General features: G+C 25.7%; 1 protein-coding gene across 1 annotated transcript in view; it reads left to right on the top strand.

Moving 5' to 3' along the window:
• The window catches only part of LOC122510975, a 99,713-nt gene that overhangs the window by 46,480 nt on the left and 35,352 nt on the right, over nucleotides 1-17,881 (top strand). Inside the window, exons 2-4 of the mRNA XM_043625937.1 lie at nucleotides 3,550-3,626; nucleotides 4,908-4,995; nucleotides 9,368-9,537. Of these exons, the coding sequence (XP_043481872.1) occupies nucleotides 3,550-3,626; nucleotides 4,908-4,995; nucleotides 9,368-9,537 (335 nt within the window). The remainder of the gene's footprint in view (nucleotides 1-3,549; nucleotides 3,627-4,907; nucleotides 4,996-9,367; nucleotides 9,538-17,881) is intronic.

The raw sequence follows: 17,881 nt of genomic DNA, 5'->3' as shown, positions 1-17,881 counted from the left end.
AATTATAATATTTAAATACAATTAATTTCAATTTCAATCATTTTTCCATTGTCACTTTATTATAATTATTATTTTACTACTGAATACGTTAATATTATTTATTTATTTTTCGCGAAAATTATTTTTTATTTATTAAAAAAAAAACTTTTTTTATTATAATGCTACATTTTCTTTATTTCTCAGATAAATAATAAAGAAAGAAATTAATTAAAACTTAATAAAACTGAATAGAAAATTAATAAAAAGATATAAATATGAACAGAAAATTAATATAAAATGTAGTAAAAAATAAAGGTAATATAGAAAAAAAGTCTCTGAAGTTGGCATCGACGTTTAGCGTTAAAAACTATTTTTTGATCCATTTGGGTTTGAAAATATCATGTCCTTAAAGTTTTAAACGTTGAAATAAATGACGAGACTTTTTTCAGAGAAATTTTGAAATTTTCTCCCCGGTAAAAATATTTAAGAATCTAAAACAAAAAATTAACAAATTATTTCAATAAATAAAAAAATTGACTTCTAAAATAAACGAAATGGAAAAATATTGAAAAATTAAATACCCCCAAAGTGTAAATTATTTATTTACAATAAAATTCATTGACAGGGAGAAAATCATAGGTGTCAAAAATAAAAAAATCTTCAGGTGTATCATCAAGCAATTTTTGCTATTAAAATTTCAACGAGAAAGAAACATTAAAAATAAATTATATGAGAGTCTTTCTTTCTTTCTTTCTTTCTTTCTTTTTTCTCTCTCAATTATTATTGTCATAGAACTCATGGAATGAAGATGAAAGTTAAAGTTCATTTAGTAGGATAATTTTAAACTTTTATCGTGTATAAAACAAGGGAAAATGATTTTAAAAATTTCTCTTATGAAACTTTTAACATAATCGAGATGTCATAAAAAAAGTGAAGAAATATTTCCCAACTATTTTTGTGAAATTATTTCTCAAATATATTAAATTCTCTTCATATATGTATTATATATACACACAGAAGGAGAGATGAAACTTCGATGATAAAAATGTTTTTATCAATTAAATATTCTCATTCTCATAAATATTAAATTTAAAAATACTTTTCATTAGAAATTAATTCTTGATGAGTGCGAAAGTATTTTCTTTATATTAAAGAAATAATTTTCTCCTCAACAATTTAAAATTTCAGTAGAAAAAGAAAGAATTTAAAAAGTTCAAATAACTTCTGTAGTTTCCTTTTCTCAAAAAAGAAAAGAAATAAATATTTAAAAAAGTGCTTGAGTCATTGTCATTTGTTTAGATAACTGGAAAAAATTTTCAAGATATTTCTTTTTGTTTCTAAGACATTTTACTAAATAAATACATACACATTTATTTAGAAAGTAAATATTTAAATAGATTAAAGTTCTCATTGATTCAAAAATCTTTTTTACCGAATTCTATACAAATGTAATTTATACTTCAATTATCAAATAGTTATATTATTAGGTATATAATAATTGTTTAATAATTAAATTAATTATTATGAATTCCAAATAAATTATTATCAATTCTAAATAAATTATTATGAATTTCAAATAAATTATTATGAAGTTCAAACAAATTATTACGAATTCTAAATAAATTATTATTAATTCCAAATAAATTATTATGAATTTCAAACAAATTATTATGAATTCCAAATAAATTATAGGGGAGAGTGGGGCAAACCGGCCACTAACGGCTTTTTTTACTCTTGTGACTAAACGAATTAACCGATTTCATTTTTCGATGGCTTGTTTGAAAGATCATTTAATTGCGCAACTTTTTCCCAGAGACACCTATACTTCATCTTTTATTGTTCAGTTGCTGTGTTAACTTTAAAGAATTTTGCAAAAGGTCCAGTTTGCCCCACCCCCTGGGGTAAACCGGACCGTTGGTTTTTTATTTATAATATTGCATTTACATAATCTATGTACAATAATAAAAAACATAAAGAATCATGTAAACAATGGTTGTAGTAATGAAAATAATAATACGGGATTAAATTTTAATTAAATAAATATTTTTTTTAATAAAAAAATAAAATTTTTTGTCATTATCAGAGAAACAATATTAAAGGGTCCAATTATCATTGGAAGATAATTATTCTTCATTGTAAGTAAATATTTTAATGAAAGAAACATTTTATTTAAAAATAATTTTTATGAAACTTTAATTCAATGGAAATATCCTATGGCCGGTTTGCCCCACCGAAAACGGTCCGGTTTGCCCCACAGGCCCATTTTGAGAATAAATGTTTGTCAAAAAGAAACGCTTTGCAAATTCATCAAAGATTTTGGTGGTAAATATTCCTGAGGTGTGTACCTTCAAAACCTAAGACCTAATATTTGGAAACATTACACGATTTCCTCAGAATTTCCTTAAGAAAAAATTCGTAAAAGTGTAGAAAAAAACTAAAAAAAAAACTTTTGCTCCCTTCGTTGCACAAACGCAAGCTAATACTGTCACATTGAAAAAATAAGGTATACTAAACATGGTTGTTTTAAATTTGTAAACAACACTTTTGACAACTTCGCCATTTCGGAAATATTGAGACCGGTCCGGTTTGCAACACTCTCCCATAAATAAATGTATTAGTTCGAAAATAAATAAAGCAATAAAACAAAATAAAAATACAAGAATAAATTAAGAGAAGTAATGAAGTAATACAATAAAAGAGAATAAAATTTTAATAAAGACATTAATTACCTAATAATTCAATTGACAAATAAAATAAATGACGAATAATATATTTACTGAAGAAATTTTTATTGTTCTGCAAATGAATCTCTCCAATTTTACGATTGACTTTAATGTTTATAAATAGTATACCTATATCTTTGAAAGAGCTTTTCTTTTTTTTATTATTTTTTTAATATTACATGATTTTACATTGGAACATTTGAATGCACAATGAAAAAGATCATATTTTCAAAATGGACAAAAAAAAATTCTCCATTTAATAACACTGGGGGATATGAAAGAATAAAAATTTATATGAACATATAATTCTACTGGATTAAATTTTTTTTCAGATTAACAATTTGTCTCATTTTCTATTTCTATCACTCTCTTTCTCTCACTTGCTTATAATATAGGAGAAAGTGTCTAGATTATTAGATTTGCTAATGCATTAAATTCCAATAATTTTCAAATAAATAAATTTTATTAGTAGCCGTAAGTTAAAAATAGACCAATAAGACCGGCATAAAATAAATATTATTTAGATTTTATAATAATTTATTTACAATTTAAAATAATTTTAAATATAAAATTCCAATTGTTATTTTTTTTATCTAAAATACCCAATATAAAAAATTGAGTAATTTCTAGGAAAAATTATAAATTTAATTTTTTAATAATTTAAACGAATTTTACTTATGCAAAAACTAAAAAAACCAATTATTTTGAATATTATAATTTTAAAAAAATTCAGAAGTGGAATTGAAATGCTAAATAGATACTATTCCCAATTAACTAAAATGATTACAATATAATTCTAATGAAATCAAAGAGTCATTAAATATTGATGTAATTAATTGTGTTTCAGAATCACCTTAGGACTGCTGTCCGTGGTTTTTACAGCCCTTGCACTTTCCCCAGCGATTCACCAAATTGACATCTCTGGTAAGAAATAATTATATTTAAAAAAAAATAAAAAAAAAATTTGCTAACACTCGATCAAACACTTCTATTGCCCGATAAGAAAAAAGAAATTTTTCTTTTCGTACAAAAAGAATTACGCAAACTAGAGCTTTTTTTACTAAATATTTTTTACTAAATTATACAATCGCAAAACAATAGTGTGAGAATTATTCTCATAATTTTTGACGAGAATTAATACGAAATTTATTGCCCGTATAACAATAAAACTCCACCTAAATTACAACCTGACAAAATCTAATTAGCATTGAATCTTCAAATAAATCTTTCTACACGTCGAAATTACCCAAGTTTTATGATTATAACTTGTTTATATAATTCAAAAATAATAAAAAATAATAAAAAACAAATTCAATAAAAAAGAATTTGAAATTTTTATATTTTCAAACGTTTACAAATTGTATCTAAAAAAATTCGAATTTCATGTCATAATCTTAGTATTTTTTCTATTTGAAAAAAACAAATCGTAAATAATAATCATTTAATAAAAGTATAAACATATTTCATCGAATATAATCCTAATTATGAAATTATTTTTAAGGCTACTTTCTAATCTGCATTGAAATATTTAGTAACCATCTGTTAATTAAATAATATCAAAGTGTAATAAACTGTTCCATCATTTTTGTTAATAAAATTCTTTAATTAATTTTTTCACTTTAATTTCATCAAGTATACAAATTTCGAAATAAAAGTATTTTTAGAAATTAAAAATTTTGAATTCTGAATTAAATTTATTATTATAATTATTATTCTAAATTAAATAGTATCAAAGAGTAATTAAATGTTCCGTCACTTTTGTTAATAAAATTCTTTAATTAATTTTTTAAGTATTAAAATTTAGAAATAAAATTTTTTATTCTTGATTTTTATTTTTAGAAATAGAACATTTTGATTTTAAATTACTTCTAAATTAAATAGTATCGAAGTTTAATAAAGTGTTTCATTATTTTTGTAAATGAAATTCTTTAATTAATTTTGTCAATTTTATTTCGTCAAGTATTAAAATTTGTAAATAAAATTTTTATTTTCAGATTTTTATTATTAGAAATTAAAAATTTGATTTTTAAATTAGAATACCTATAAAAACAAAACTCAATTCAAATTTTTATCCTTGAATTGTAAATTTTGTTTTATTGAGAATTATTGACGTAATTTTTAACCCCCTTTTTGGAATTTCCTTAAACTTTTACTCAATTACATTAATCGTTGAATTTAAGTGAAACTATTTTTAAATTCCTACAGATTACGTATATGGGGTAGACCATGATCTACAGGCGAGAGCACGTGTTGCCATCGAGGCTGAACGTTTTGCTCGTCAATCAAAAAGCTGGTAAGACCGAATTTTTTTACTTCAATAAACTCAAATTCAAATTAATCTCAATAATTAATATTATTAAGAGGTGAAAAAAAGATACAAATTAGGAAGGAAAGTAAGAAAGAAAAATTAAAAAAACAAAAGTAAAAATTTCTTTTCGAGTAACTACTTAATTAATGACTGAATTTAATTAACTTCCCAAATGATTTGAATTTCAAAATAATAATTTTATTTTCCCACTTTTCTAGATTCTTTTGATGAAACGAAATCTGATAAATGCAAATTAATTCAAAACAAATTCCGTTGGAATTAGAAAAATTTTCGTTTTTTAAAATCAAAATTTTTACCTTCTCATGGTTTTGTATGATTTTACGTTCACGTCATTTAAATAATTATATCCGTCAAGTTTAGACTGACTTCCTTATAGAAATAAGAGTCCAAAGGTTTCCCTTCCCAATTAGGTATAAATCCTTTAACGTATCTCTCGATAAATGTAAATTAGCTGTCTAGACATAATAAAAACAAAAAGAAGAGAAAAAAAACAATTTCTCAAAATTGATACTTGAGAAAAATAGAGAATTTATTCTTGCGTAAGGAAACAATTTTTTTTTAATTTTCAACAAATAATTTCATATTTATCGAATATTAAATTGAAAAGTAAAGAAAACTATTAATATAAAATTAATAAAACTAATTTCACCTGCATTTCATGTTTTAATGCATTTGATTTAAAAAAAAAAGACAGAACCTTGAAGCCTTTCTGAAACGGATATTGTGAAAAAGAATCTAGAAAAGGAGTGAAGGCGATGTTGGTCAGTTAATGACTGTAAATTCTAATTACATTTATATTACAGAATCATCTCTCTCAAAAAAATTGCCATTTTTCAAAATCTCCCACTGACTTTGAAATTCAAATTCAATTCGAAGAAACAAAAATAGAAATTTTTTCATGGAAACTACTTTTTAATTCTAAAATTATTGTTTGAATTAAATTATTCGATTCTTTTAAATTCAAATCAACTGAATTATTCGATTCAATTTTAAAGGCAAGTAAATTAATCGATTCAATTAAATTTTAGAGAATTAACTTAATTATTGATTCAATTAAATTTAAGTCAAGTACATTATTCGATTCAATTAATTTGAGTCAAGTAAATTATTCGATTCAATTAATTTGAGTCAACTAAATTATTCGATTAAATTAAATTCAAGTCAATTAAATAAAAATCAAGTGAATTATTTCATTCAATTTAATTGAGAACGAAATTTGAATTAAATTCTAAAGATTAAACGAATTATGAATTAAATTTGATAGAAAAAAAAACAAAACACTCCCGCCAGGAAGTTTTGTTACGATTCACTTTCATGATTGATAATAATTAAAGGGTAATTAGGTGTTACGAACAAGATCGAAGAAAGGGAATCTAGACCATAATCATCGAACTAAAAACTTATCTCTCGCTCTTGACTAACAGCGACCATGAAAGTAAAAGTTCGAACACGAAGTCTACATATATATATATATATATATATATATATATATATATATATTCATGAAAAAGAAGTTTACCGTAAAGTATAAGAGCAACAATATTGGAAAATTGATCAGACAGTAGATCTTTTCTCTAAAATTATAACAATTCCCCTAAGTAGAGAAGAAAGCTTCTAATCAAAGTCAATTATCAAAAGATGATCTATTTATCAATTCAAGTAAATTGCCACTTAAGACACGAAAATTATTACTTATTTCTATTTAAACCGTATATATTATTCCAAATCAAGTATTATTTAAAAATAGAAAAAATAACCAATTTACGGTAATTGAATTTTAAACAAACACAAATTTAATGCAAAACATAATTTGAAAAAATGGGTGCAGTTCCTAATAGCCCAACCCACAATACCCCTCCAATAAAATATACAAATATTTATTAATTGTATTATTTACACTTATCGAAATAGTTCTTCAAAAGAGCAATAAGTTTTTATTATCGTCATCAACAATAAATCGATAAATCTTTTGATCAATATTAGAAACTGAGAATTTCTTTACAGCTAATTAGAAGTAAAGTGAAAGAGAAATGTGTTAACAACTTCCTCATTTTTAAAATAGTTTAGACAAAACTAAAAGATTCATTAATCCATCGTTTATGAAAGGAATATTAATTTTATTTTTAAGGCAATAAACTCGGAAACGAATAAATGGTGTTTGGTATTTGATAATAACCATTTTTTTCAAAGTTTTGTTTTGTTTTCAAGATATTGACCATACAAGGAAGTATAAAAAGTATTTTAAATAAAAAGGAAGTTATTAAAAATATGCGGAAGGAGGTTAAATCTGTACTTGATATTGAAATTTATTTACTCGATAGAGTAATAATTTCAATTAACTTTTTAATTTTAATTTTTGTAATTTTTTTAAAATTAATTTTCTTTTAATTAAAATTTCTAATTAAAAATTATTTGTATTTAAAATTAATATTTAAATAAATACGATATTTATTAATAAATAATAACTATTAAATTAATAATTATTAAAAAAATTTTCCATACACTTTTACGATTATCTCTTATTTATTTAATTTATTGAAATTCGTTGAATTCTTGCGAAGTACTTAATTACTTATCAGAAAATTTGAAAATAATTGAATTCCTTTGAAGGATTTTATCCAAATTTTTTAAAGTAATATAGATTTCTTTCGAAAAATTTTATTTAAATTGTACGGAAAATAATTGAATTTTCGCAAAGAATTTTATTAAATTTTTGAAAATTATTGAATTGTTTTGAAGAATTAATTAAAAATTTTTAAAATTAATGGAATTTTTAAAATAATTTTTATTAAAAATTTGAAAGTAATTGATCTTTAAAAAAATATGTTTTAAATTTTTAGAATAATCGTATTTATTAATCATTGTAATTAACAATTGAAACATTTGAAAATAATTGAAATTTACAAAGAATATTTTATAAAAACTTTCGAGAATAATTGAATTTTTAAAAAAAAATTGTAACAAAATTTTTAAAAATAATAATTGAACCTGTTTGGGAAATTTTATTAAAATTGTATTAAAAATAATTGAATTCCTGAGAGTAATATTATTATTTAAAAAAATAATTTAATTGTTTCGAAGAATTTTATCAAAAATTTTTGTAAACAATTGATTTGTTTCGAAAAATTTTATTATAATTTTTAAAAATAATTGAATCCTTTTGGGAAATATTAGTTTTAAAAATGCGAAGAATTTTATTATATTTATAAAAATAATTGAATTCTTCCAAAGAATATTATTATTTATGAGAATAATTGAATTCTTGCGAACAATTTAAGGGTTCATACCATTTTGTCATCTTCAAAAAATCAAAATTTTTTTTATAACGGATTTCGAAAGTAAAATATGTCACTCAAAATATATTTTTTCAGTACTATTTGAGAGCGTACACGGGCTATGTAAGTATACAACACAAACTTTAAACGCGTTTTTCTCAAAACCACATTTTTCCATGCTGCGTCATGTTTTTCTCAGAAAATACTGGAACGATTCTCAAAATTTTTTTACGAAAATCTTCGTCACATGTATCGCCGGAACTAGAAATATTTAAAAATATTAATATTAACCTTAATTTTCGAAAATCTTTGTTTAAATTGCCGCCATTTTGTTATTTTTGCATAAAAATTAAAAATTCTAGTTCGGGCGATAAGCACAGTCCTACTGAACATAAATCAACTTGAATTTTGTGATTCAGATTTTTCTAATCGAAGAAATCAATTACGCAGCTGCCATCGGTACTTTCAGCAGGTCTAAAACTATTGTTAAATTTTAAATAAACAAATAATATTTTTTTAATGAACTAAAAAAGATGCAGATCATTATAATTCATAGGAATCGTAAAAAAAATTCTAGAAAATAGTTTCATTTTCAAGCGTGTAAAGTGATATGAACCCTTAATTCCAATATTTGAAAGTAATAAAGAAAAATAATTAATTCCGTACTTAAAATGTGAATTTTTTAAATTTTGATTTGAATATGAATTTATTTAAAAGTTAATGTTTACCTATATTTGAAAATATAAAATTTTATGTAATTTGCAAAATAATGTAATAATTTTGGAATTGCAAACTAAATTAGTTAAATTTGAGTAGAAAATTTTTTACTGTTATGTTAAATTATTATTAAAATTTTTAATTATTAGGTAATTTAAGAAATAATAAATATAATAAATAAATAATATTTAAACTAAAATTACTAAAATAAATTCTAGTCTAATATCAAGTCGAATAATAATTGAATAATTACAGTTGAATTTCGTTAATCGACTGTAATTAAATTGCAAATAAAATTAGTTAAATACAAGTTCAAAATTTCTGATTATTACGTTAAATTTCAGGCTGCAGGACAGATTAAAGACGACGAAGGAATCATGCAAATCAATGGAAAGTCCATGTCCGCCTAGCAAATATAGAACACCTTCCGGTGCTTGCAATAACGTGAGACATCCTGCTTGGGGTGCAAGAGGATCACCATATCTCAAAGTTTTATCATCTGCTTACGCTGACGGTATGCAAATTTTCTCCAATCACTTCTCAAATTTTTGAATTTGTCTCCAATTTTTGAATTCGAAAAAAACACCAAAACAAAACAAACGGTATTTTGTTAAAAACTCAACATTCCACAAAGAATGTGTTGAATAATAAAAAAGAATCCTAAAATTATTAAATTGAAATACCAAAAAAGTAGCATATTCTTTAAACGACGAAGACAGTAAAAAAAAAGGAAGTAACGGGAAGAAATTTCTCAACGAGTCTAGAATACTTGATGGGTGACTTAGAAGAAAGCAAAAGGAAAAAAGATTAACAGGTGACGAGACTTTTACCGTGTGTATAGAGTATGTAAGGAGAGCGAAGAGGAAAAAATAATTCTTTTTCGTTGGTCCCTTTCAAGGCATCACATATTATGTATGAACTGATAAACGATCATTTAGCATATTTATCATGAGTGGAAAGTGAAAATTAAAACACGTTCTAAGTGCACATTGGTGAGGAGACTCATATCGAGAAAACAAACTGACATATCAGAATATAGTTGGCACGAAGTCCCGATTAGAAAAGGTAAATTAGCATGCAGCAGGTACTCGCCAATGAAATAGAGAGTCAGAACCATTGCAACGAAAGTATAAATAATAATCCATCACCTAGAATTTCTTTATTACGACGCACGTTACAAGATAGCGAACCAAATATGCAGAGAATTACGCATCTGAACGCATAATGCATTTGAATAATTCCTAAAACATAACCAATTCGAATTAAACATTTATTTTAACAATTAACAACCATTAACAAGTTTAGACAAATTTATTAACTGAGAGAAACACTCTGAAAATAATATTTAATCGAATTTTCCCAATTTTTAATTGCTCTTAAAATTAAAAACAAATTATAATTCAAATTTTAATTTAAAACAGAATGTTCAATTAAACAAATATCTATTTTATGGAATATTTGATTAACAAAAGTTTTATTGAACTAAATTTATACTAAATTGGAATTTTTACTGAATAGAAATTTTGAGTTTTATTCATTTTTACCAAATAATTTTGATTTTAACTAAAAAATTATTAATCAGAATTTTGGTTTAACAGAATTTTTATTTAGAAAATAAGTTTCTTTATTTTTTTCAGAAATTTATTTTGATTTATTTTTAAATGAAATTAAAAAGTTTTTGAAATAGAATTTTTAATTAACTAAATTTCTATTTTCTGGAATATTTCATTTTAAAAAATGTTGTTCAATCAAATTTATATTAAACTCCAAATTCTACTGAAAGAATAGAATTTTTGAGTATTTTAATTTTTATTCATTTAAATTTCCAAATAATTTTAATTCTAACTAAAACAATATTAAGTAGAAATTTGGTTTAAAAGAATTTTATTGAGAAATTAAATTTATTTACTTTTTTCAGAAATTTATATTTTTTATTTATTATTTTAAAATCAAATTAAAATTAATTTGAAACAGAATTTTTAATTAATCAAATTTCTATTTTATGGAATATTTAATTTTCAAAAATGTTAAATTTGAAGAAGTTAACAATTTTCCCGAATCAATCTACACAAATAAATTAAATATCTTAAATAAATCTCGATAAGCTCATGGGCTTCATATGAGCACCTGGATCGTAGAAGGGCACGTAAATTTTTCTCGGCCGAAATCGAAATCCCCTGGACACTCAAAATTCAACTTCTGAATTTAGACATTTTAAATATACATCTTTATAGAAAATTTCATTGCGCATATTTTTTTCTTATGAAATTTGTTCGTATCTATTACCGTTTTCGAAATATTTGAGAAAAATTGATTTTTTGAAAACTGCAAATTTAATGACATTTTTCACTTCAACTCGCGATAATTCAGATGATTTTAAATATTTTTCAATGTACAAAAAAGAAAATACGTCTAAAGATATTCTACGAATGATAAAAAAGGAAAAAAATTATTTTCTTTATAAACAAAATTGTTATTAATTTTTTTCTTTATTAATGTAAAAAACATAAAATACAATCTTCTCGGCTCTCGTTTAACGGGCGAATTTTAAGTAACAAAGAACTTTCAGTGAGAAAGTTGTTCATTATGGACCAAAGAAGTTTTCTGGAAAATCACAGGTTTAATAATTTATTAGTGTTGAAATGGTGAATGTTTAAAGTTAATACCGTCCGAACGTGTGGCACGCGCGATGGCCATAACCTAGCTATGATCCCTATCTCCCAAGCCTCCCAAGCACCTGTGGCGAGTGACGCGTGCTACACATTCGGACGGTATCAACTTTAAACATTCACCATTTCAACACTAATAAATTATTAACCCTGTGATTTTACAGAAAACTTCTTTGGTCCATAATGAACAACTTTCTCACTGAAAGTTCTTTGTTACTTAAAATTCGCCCGTTAAACGAGAGCCGTGAAAATTGTATTTTATGTTTTTTACACTAATAAAGAAAAAAATTAACAACAATTTTGTTTATAAAGAAAATAACTTTTTTCCTTTTTTATCATTCGTAGAATATCTTTAGACATATTTTCTTTTTTGGTACATTGAAAAATATTTAAAATCATCTGAATTATCGCGAGTTGAAGTGAAAAATGTCATTAAATTTGCAGTTTTCAAAAAATCAATTTTTCTCAAATATTTCGAAAACGGTTATAGATACAAAAAATTTCACAAGAAAAAAAGATGCGCAATGAAATTTTCTATAAGGATGTGTATTTAAAATATTAAAATTCAGAAATTGAATTTTAAGTGTCTAGGGGACTTCGATTTCGGCCGAGAAAAATTTACGTGCCCTTCTACGATCCGCCAGGTGTTATGTATCGAACTCGGAGAGTCTCGGGGTGCATGTAGCTCAGTGATCGGAGCAGTCTACCGGCAATAGAAAGGTCGTGGGCTCGTATCCCACCATGCTACCGTTTTTCTCTGAGTTCTTTGATAATTTTGAAATTATTAATTAATTGCGAAAATATTTTTTAAATTAAGCAGGTTTCTGTATTAGGGCAGCTGTGCTGTCGATACTTATGAAGCCCATGAGCTTATCGAGATTTATTTAAGATATTTAATTTATTTGTGTAGATTGATTCGGGAAAATTGTTAACTTCTTCAAATTTAATATTTAATCACCGAATAATAAATTCACTTCCTTCAATTTAAAAAATGTTGTTCCATCGAATTTATATTAACCCAAATTTTTTTGTAATAGTATTTGAGGGAGAAAGGAATAAATTGGTACTCAAATTATTTTATTAACATAAATAAAAGGTTTATTCAAAAATGAGTTCTTGGGGCGATTGTCGATTGCGTCCCGTGAGGGGAAGTAGCCTTCCCCCACCATGCGGCACATCAAGTCGAAACTGAGTCGGGCGATTATCAATTCGCTCCCGTGAGGGGAAGTGGCATTCTCCCACCATGCGGCCAGGGGCCTGAGTTCGGGGTTCAGAGCGAACGTAGCACAGCGGGGCGCCCGGTCCCTTAATCCCTCATTAAGCCATCCTTCCTTAATGAAATTCATTGAAAAATATAAATTTCTTAAATATATACATTTTTCAATTTTTTTTATTGTATTCAGATTCCTTATTTTATTACGAATCCATACATATGTAGTTTGCCTTAAAAATATTAGTATTTAAAAAGTTTAAAATTTATTATTAACTGACTGATTGTAATTCTTAAGTTTTTTCAGAATTCAACTGAAGTAAAAAGTCTGATTATTCAGCCAGAGAAAATATATATTTGCTTGAAAGTCAAATTTACGGGCGATTATCAATTCGCTCCCGTGAGGGGAAGGGGCCTTCCCCCACCATGCAGCCTTGTACCTGACTTCGGGGTTTGGAGCGAACGTAGCACAGCGGGGCGCCCGGTCCCTTAATCCCTCATTAAGCCATCCTTCCTTAATGACATTCATTGAAAAATATAAATTTCTTAAATATAAACATTTTTCAATTTTTTTTATCCAATTCAGATTCCTTATTTTATTACGAATCCATACATATGTAGTTTGCCTTAAAAATGTTAGTATTTAAAAAGTTTAATATTTATTATTAACTGACTGATTGTAATTCTTAAGTTTTTTCAGAATTTAACTGAAGTAAAAAGTAGATTATACAGCTAGGGAAAATATATATTTGCTTGAAAGTCAAATTTACTATGAATTTATTTGAGTGTCAGTTCATAATAAATTAAAAGTTTTTTTAAATATTAACATTTTAAAGGCAAACAACATATGTATCGATTCGTAATAAAATAAGGGATCTGAATTTAATAAAAAAAACTTTAAAATGTTTATATTTGAGAAATTTATATTTTTTAAAGAGTGTCATTAAGGAAGGATGACTTAATGAGGGATTAAGGGACCAGGCGCCCCGCTGTGCTACGTTCGCTCCGAACCCCGAACTCAGGCCCCTGGCCGCATGGTGGGAGAATGCCACTTCCCCTCACGGGAGCGAATCGATGACTGCCCAAATTTACTATGAATTTATTTGAGTGTCAGTTCATAATAAATTAAAAAATTTTTTAAATATTAACATTTTTAAGGCAAACAACATATGTATGGATTCGTAATAAAATAAGGGATCTGAATTTAATAAAAAAAACTGAAAAATGTTTATATTTGAGAAATTTATATTTTTTAAAGAATGTCATTAAGGAAGGATGGCTTAATGGGGGATTAAGGGACCGGGCGCCCCGCTGTGCTACGTTCGCTCCGAACCCCGAAGTCAGGTACAAGGCCGCATGGTGGGGGAAGGCCCCTTCCCCTCACAGGAGCGAATTGATAATCGCCCACCGATGTACCGTAATAAAATGCTATAAACTTAATCCCTAAAACATGTGCTGAAAAGTAATAAAAGTAAAAGTGTTTCGGAAAAACTAATTTAGAAATATATCCTTGAAAAAATAAAATTCTAAATATTTGAAAGCCTTAATCCTAAAATAACATCTCAGTTTGCTACATATTTTTGAATAAATAATAAATTATTTTATTAATCAATCTTTTACGTCCGAGAAATAGTAATTATAGTGAAGGAGAATAAAATTGTATATGAAGGAGAATTGTATATTATTTTATATATTATTTTATTTTTAGGGTTCCGTACACCTACGGTGTACCGACGGAACCCTATTGGTGAGACTATTGCGTCCGTAGCCAAATCGTGTCCCCCCCTAGCGGCTAAACTATTTGACCTAGAGAGATCAAATTTGGTACAGATATGTATTTTCACACGTAGATTACAGGAAAAATATAGCGAATGTGATTGGAGGTGATGGTCATGGCGTTGTCAAGGAAATAACAAGATTTTTGGCCAAAAATGCATAAAAAGTGACCATCCCCCCATAACTTCTAAACTATTCAACATGGAGAGCTTAAATTTGGCCTACTGGTGTATTTTAAAGCGAATATTACAGGGGGCGCATGATTATTCCCCAAATGTCATTTTTCCGAAATGTCATTTTACCGAACTGCACTTTTGCGAATACTCATTTTTGCGAAAAGCCAATTTTGCGAAATGTCACTTTTGCGAATTATCATTTTTTCGAAAAGCTATTTTTGCGAATTGTCATTTTTGCGAATCGCCATTTTTACGAATTGTCAATTTTCCGAAAAGTCATTTTTGCGAATCGACATTTTTACGAATTGTCAATTTTCCGAAAAATCATTCTTGCGAATTGTCATTTTTACGAAAAGACATTTTTGTGAAATGTCATTTTTGCGAATTGTCATTTTTACGAATTGCCATTTTTGCGAATTGTCATTTTTAAGAAATGTCACTTTTGCGAATCGCTATTTTTACGAATAGCCATTTTTGCGAATTGTCTTTTTTGCGAAAAGCTATTTTTACGAACTGTCATTTTTGCGAATCGACATTTTTACGAATTGTCAATTTTCCGAAAAGTCATTTTTGCGAATCGCCATTTTTACGAATTGTCAATTTTTCGAAAAGTCATTTTAGCGAATTGTCATTTTTGCGAAAAATACAATAGTGAACTTATAGACCTACAAGTTTTCTATTGTATTTTTCGCAAAAATGACAATTCGCAAAAATGACTTTTCGGAAATTTGACAATTCGTAAAAATGGCGATTCGCAAAAATGACTTTTCGGAAAATTGACAATTCGTAAAAATGGCGATTCGCAAAAATGACAATTCGCAAAAATGACTTTTCGGAAAATTGACAATTCGTGAAAATGTCGATTCGTAAAAATAACTTTTCGCAAAAATGACTATTCGCAAAAATGACAATTCGTAAAAATGGCGATTCGTAAAAATAGCGATTCGCAAAAGTGACAATTCGCAAAAATGACATTTCTTAAAAATGACAATTCGCAAAAATGGCAATTCGTAAAAATTACTTTTCGCAAAAAGGGCTTTTTGTAAAAATGACATTTCACAAAAATGTCTTTTCGTAAAAATGACAATTCGCAAAAATGAGTTTTCGAAAAATTGACAAATCGTAAAAATGGCGATTCGCAAAAATGACTTTTCGGAAAATTGACAATTCGTAAAAATGGCCATTCGCAAAAATGACAATTCGCAAAAATAGCTTTTCGCAATAGTGACATTTCGCAAAATTGGCTTTTCGCAAAAATGACTATTCGCAAAAGTGCAGTTCGGTAAAATGACATTTCGGAAAAATGACATTTGGGGAATAATCATGCGTCCCTATTACAGGACAAATATACACGGAAAAAAATTAATCTCTAAATTAGAGATTAAATCTGAGATTTAGGCATAAACTATCACTGGAATCGGACGTAAGATGTAAGCAGATCACTAAAACTGAAATTTGGTATTATATCTAATCCGAATATTAGTATTGTGAAGAACACGTATTTCTTATGCCTAAAAATGATATTAGGAATCTCAAATTTTATGACATATGGAACATATGTTCTAAACTATCAACTTACTTGAATAAATTCAAATCTAATATTATATATAATAATCGTCGTGATTCCAGATTTCCGGATCTCTGTCCACACTTGAAGTTAATTATAGTTATTCTTTTGTTTTTTATACGTTTTGATAGAAAATAGAAATATACATATACATATACATACATTATAATAATCGTAAGTTTCCTTTCCGTTAGCAAATTATCTGCATTCATTTGTTTGTTTTGAAAATTTAATTTTGTGGGTTAAGTATTGGCATTTTTTATATATTTTTTAATGTCAAACTTTTTAATGTGGAAAATACTTTACTTATTAAATTGTCTCGACTCTTTGGTAAAAAATCTAAAATTATCAAAAACTCGAAAAAATTCAAAAATCCTAATTTATTAAAATTCAACATTTTTTCCTCTCTTTTATAGAATTTAGCTTCATTATTTTTGTGCTTTTGGAAAATACTTTACTTATTAAATTGTCTCGCCTCTTTGGTAAAAAATGTGAAATTATCGAAAATTATCCAAAATTCAAAAATCCGAATTTCTTAAAATTCAACATTTTTTCCTCTCTTTTATAGAATTTAGCTTCATTATTTTTGTGCTTTTGGAAAATACTTTACTTATTTAATAGTCTCGACTCTTTGGTAAAAAATCTAAAATTATCAAAAATTCGAAAAAATTCAAAGATCCGATTTTATTAAAATTCAACATTTTTTCCTCTCTTTTATGGGAATTAGCTTCATTATTTTTGTGCTTTTGGAAAATACTTTACTTATTAAATTGTCTCGAATCTTTGGTAACAAATCTAAAATTATCGAAAATTCAAAAATCCGAATTTCTTAAAATTCAACATTTTTTCCTCTCTTTTATGGGAATTAGCTTCATTATTTTTGTGCTTTTGGAAAATACTTTACTTATTAAATTGTCTCGACTCTTTGGTAAAAAATATGAAATTATCAAAAATTCAAAAATCCGAATTTCTTAAAATTCAACATTTTTTCCTCTCTTTTATAGGATTTAGCTTCATCATTTTTGTGCTTTTGGAAAATACTTTACTTATTAAATTGTCTCGACTCTTTGGTAAAAAATCTAAAATTATCGGAAATTATCAAAAATTCAAAAATCCGAATTTCTTAAAATTTAACATTCTTTCCTCTCTTTTATGAGATTTAGCTTCATTATTTTTGTGCTTTTAAAAAATACTTTACTTATTAAATTGTCTCGACTCTTTGGTAAAAAATCTAAAATTATCAAAAATTCGAAAATCCGATTTTATTAAAATTCAACATTTTTTCCTCTCTTTTATGGGAATTAGCTTCATTATTTTTGTGCTTTTAAAAAATACTTTACTTATTAAATTGTCTCGACTCTTTGGTAAAAAATGTGAAATTATCGAAAATTATCCAAAATTCAAAAATCCGAATTTTTTAAAATTCAACATTTTTTCCTCTCTTTTATAGAATTTAGCTT

The sequence above is a fragment of the Leptopilina heterotoma genome, unplaced genomic scaffold, assembly GCF_015476425.1.
Source record: "Leptopilina heterotoma isolate Lh14 unplaced genomic scaffold, ASM1547642v1 Lhet_8, whole genome shotgun sequence".
Classification (NCBI taxonomy): Eukaryota; Metazoa; Arthropoda; class Insecta; order Hymenoptera; family Figitidae; genus Leptopilina; species Leptopilina heterotoma.
Note: the sequence above shows the minus strand (reverse complement) of the source record. Positions and strands in the feature narration are given on the sequence as shown.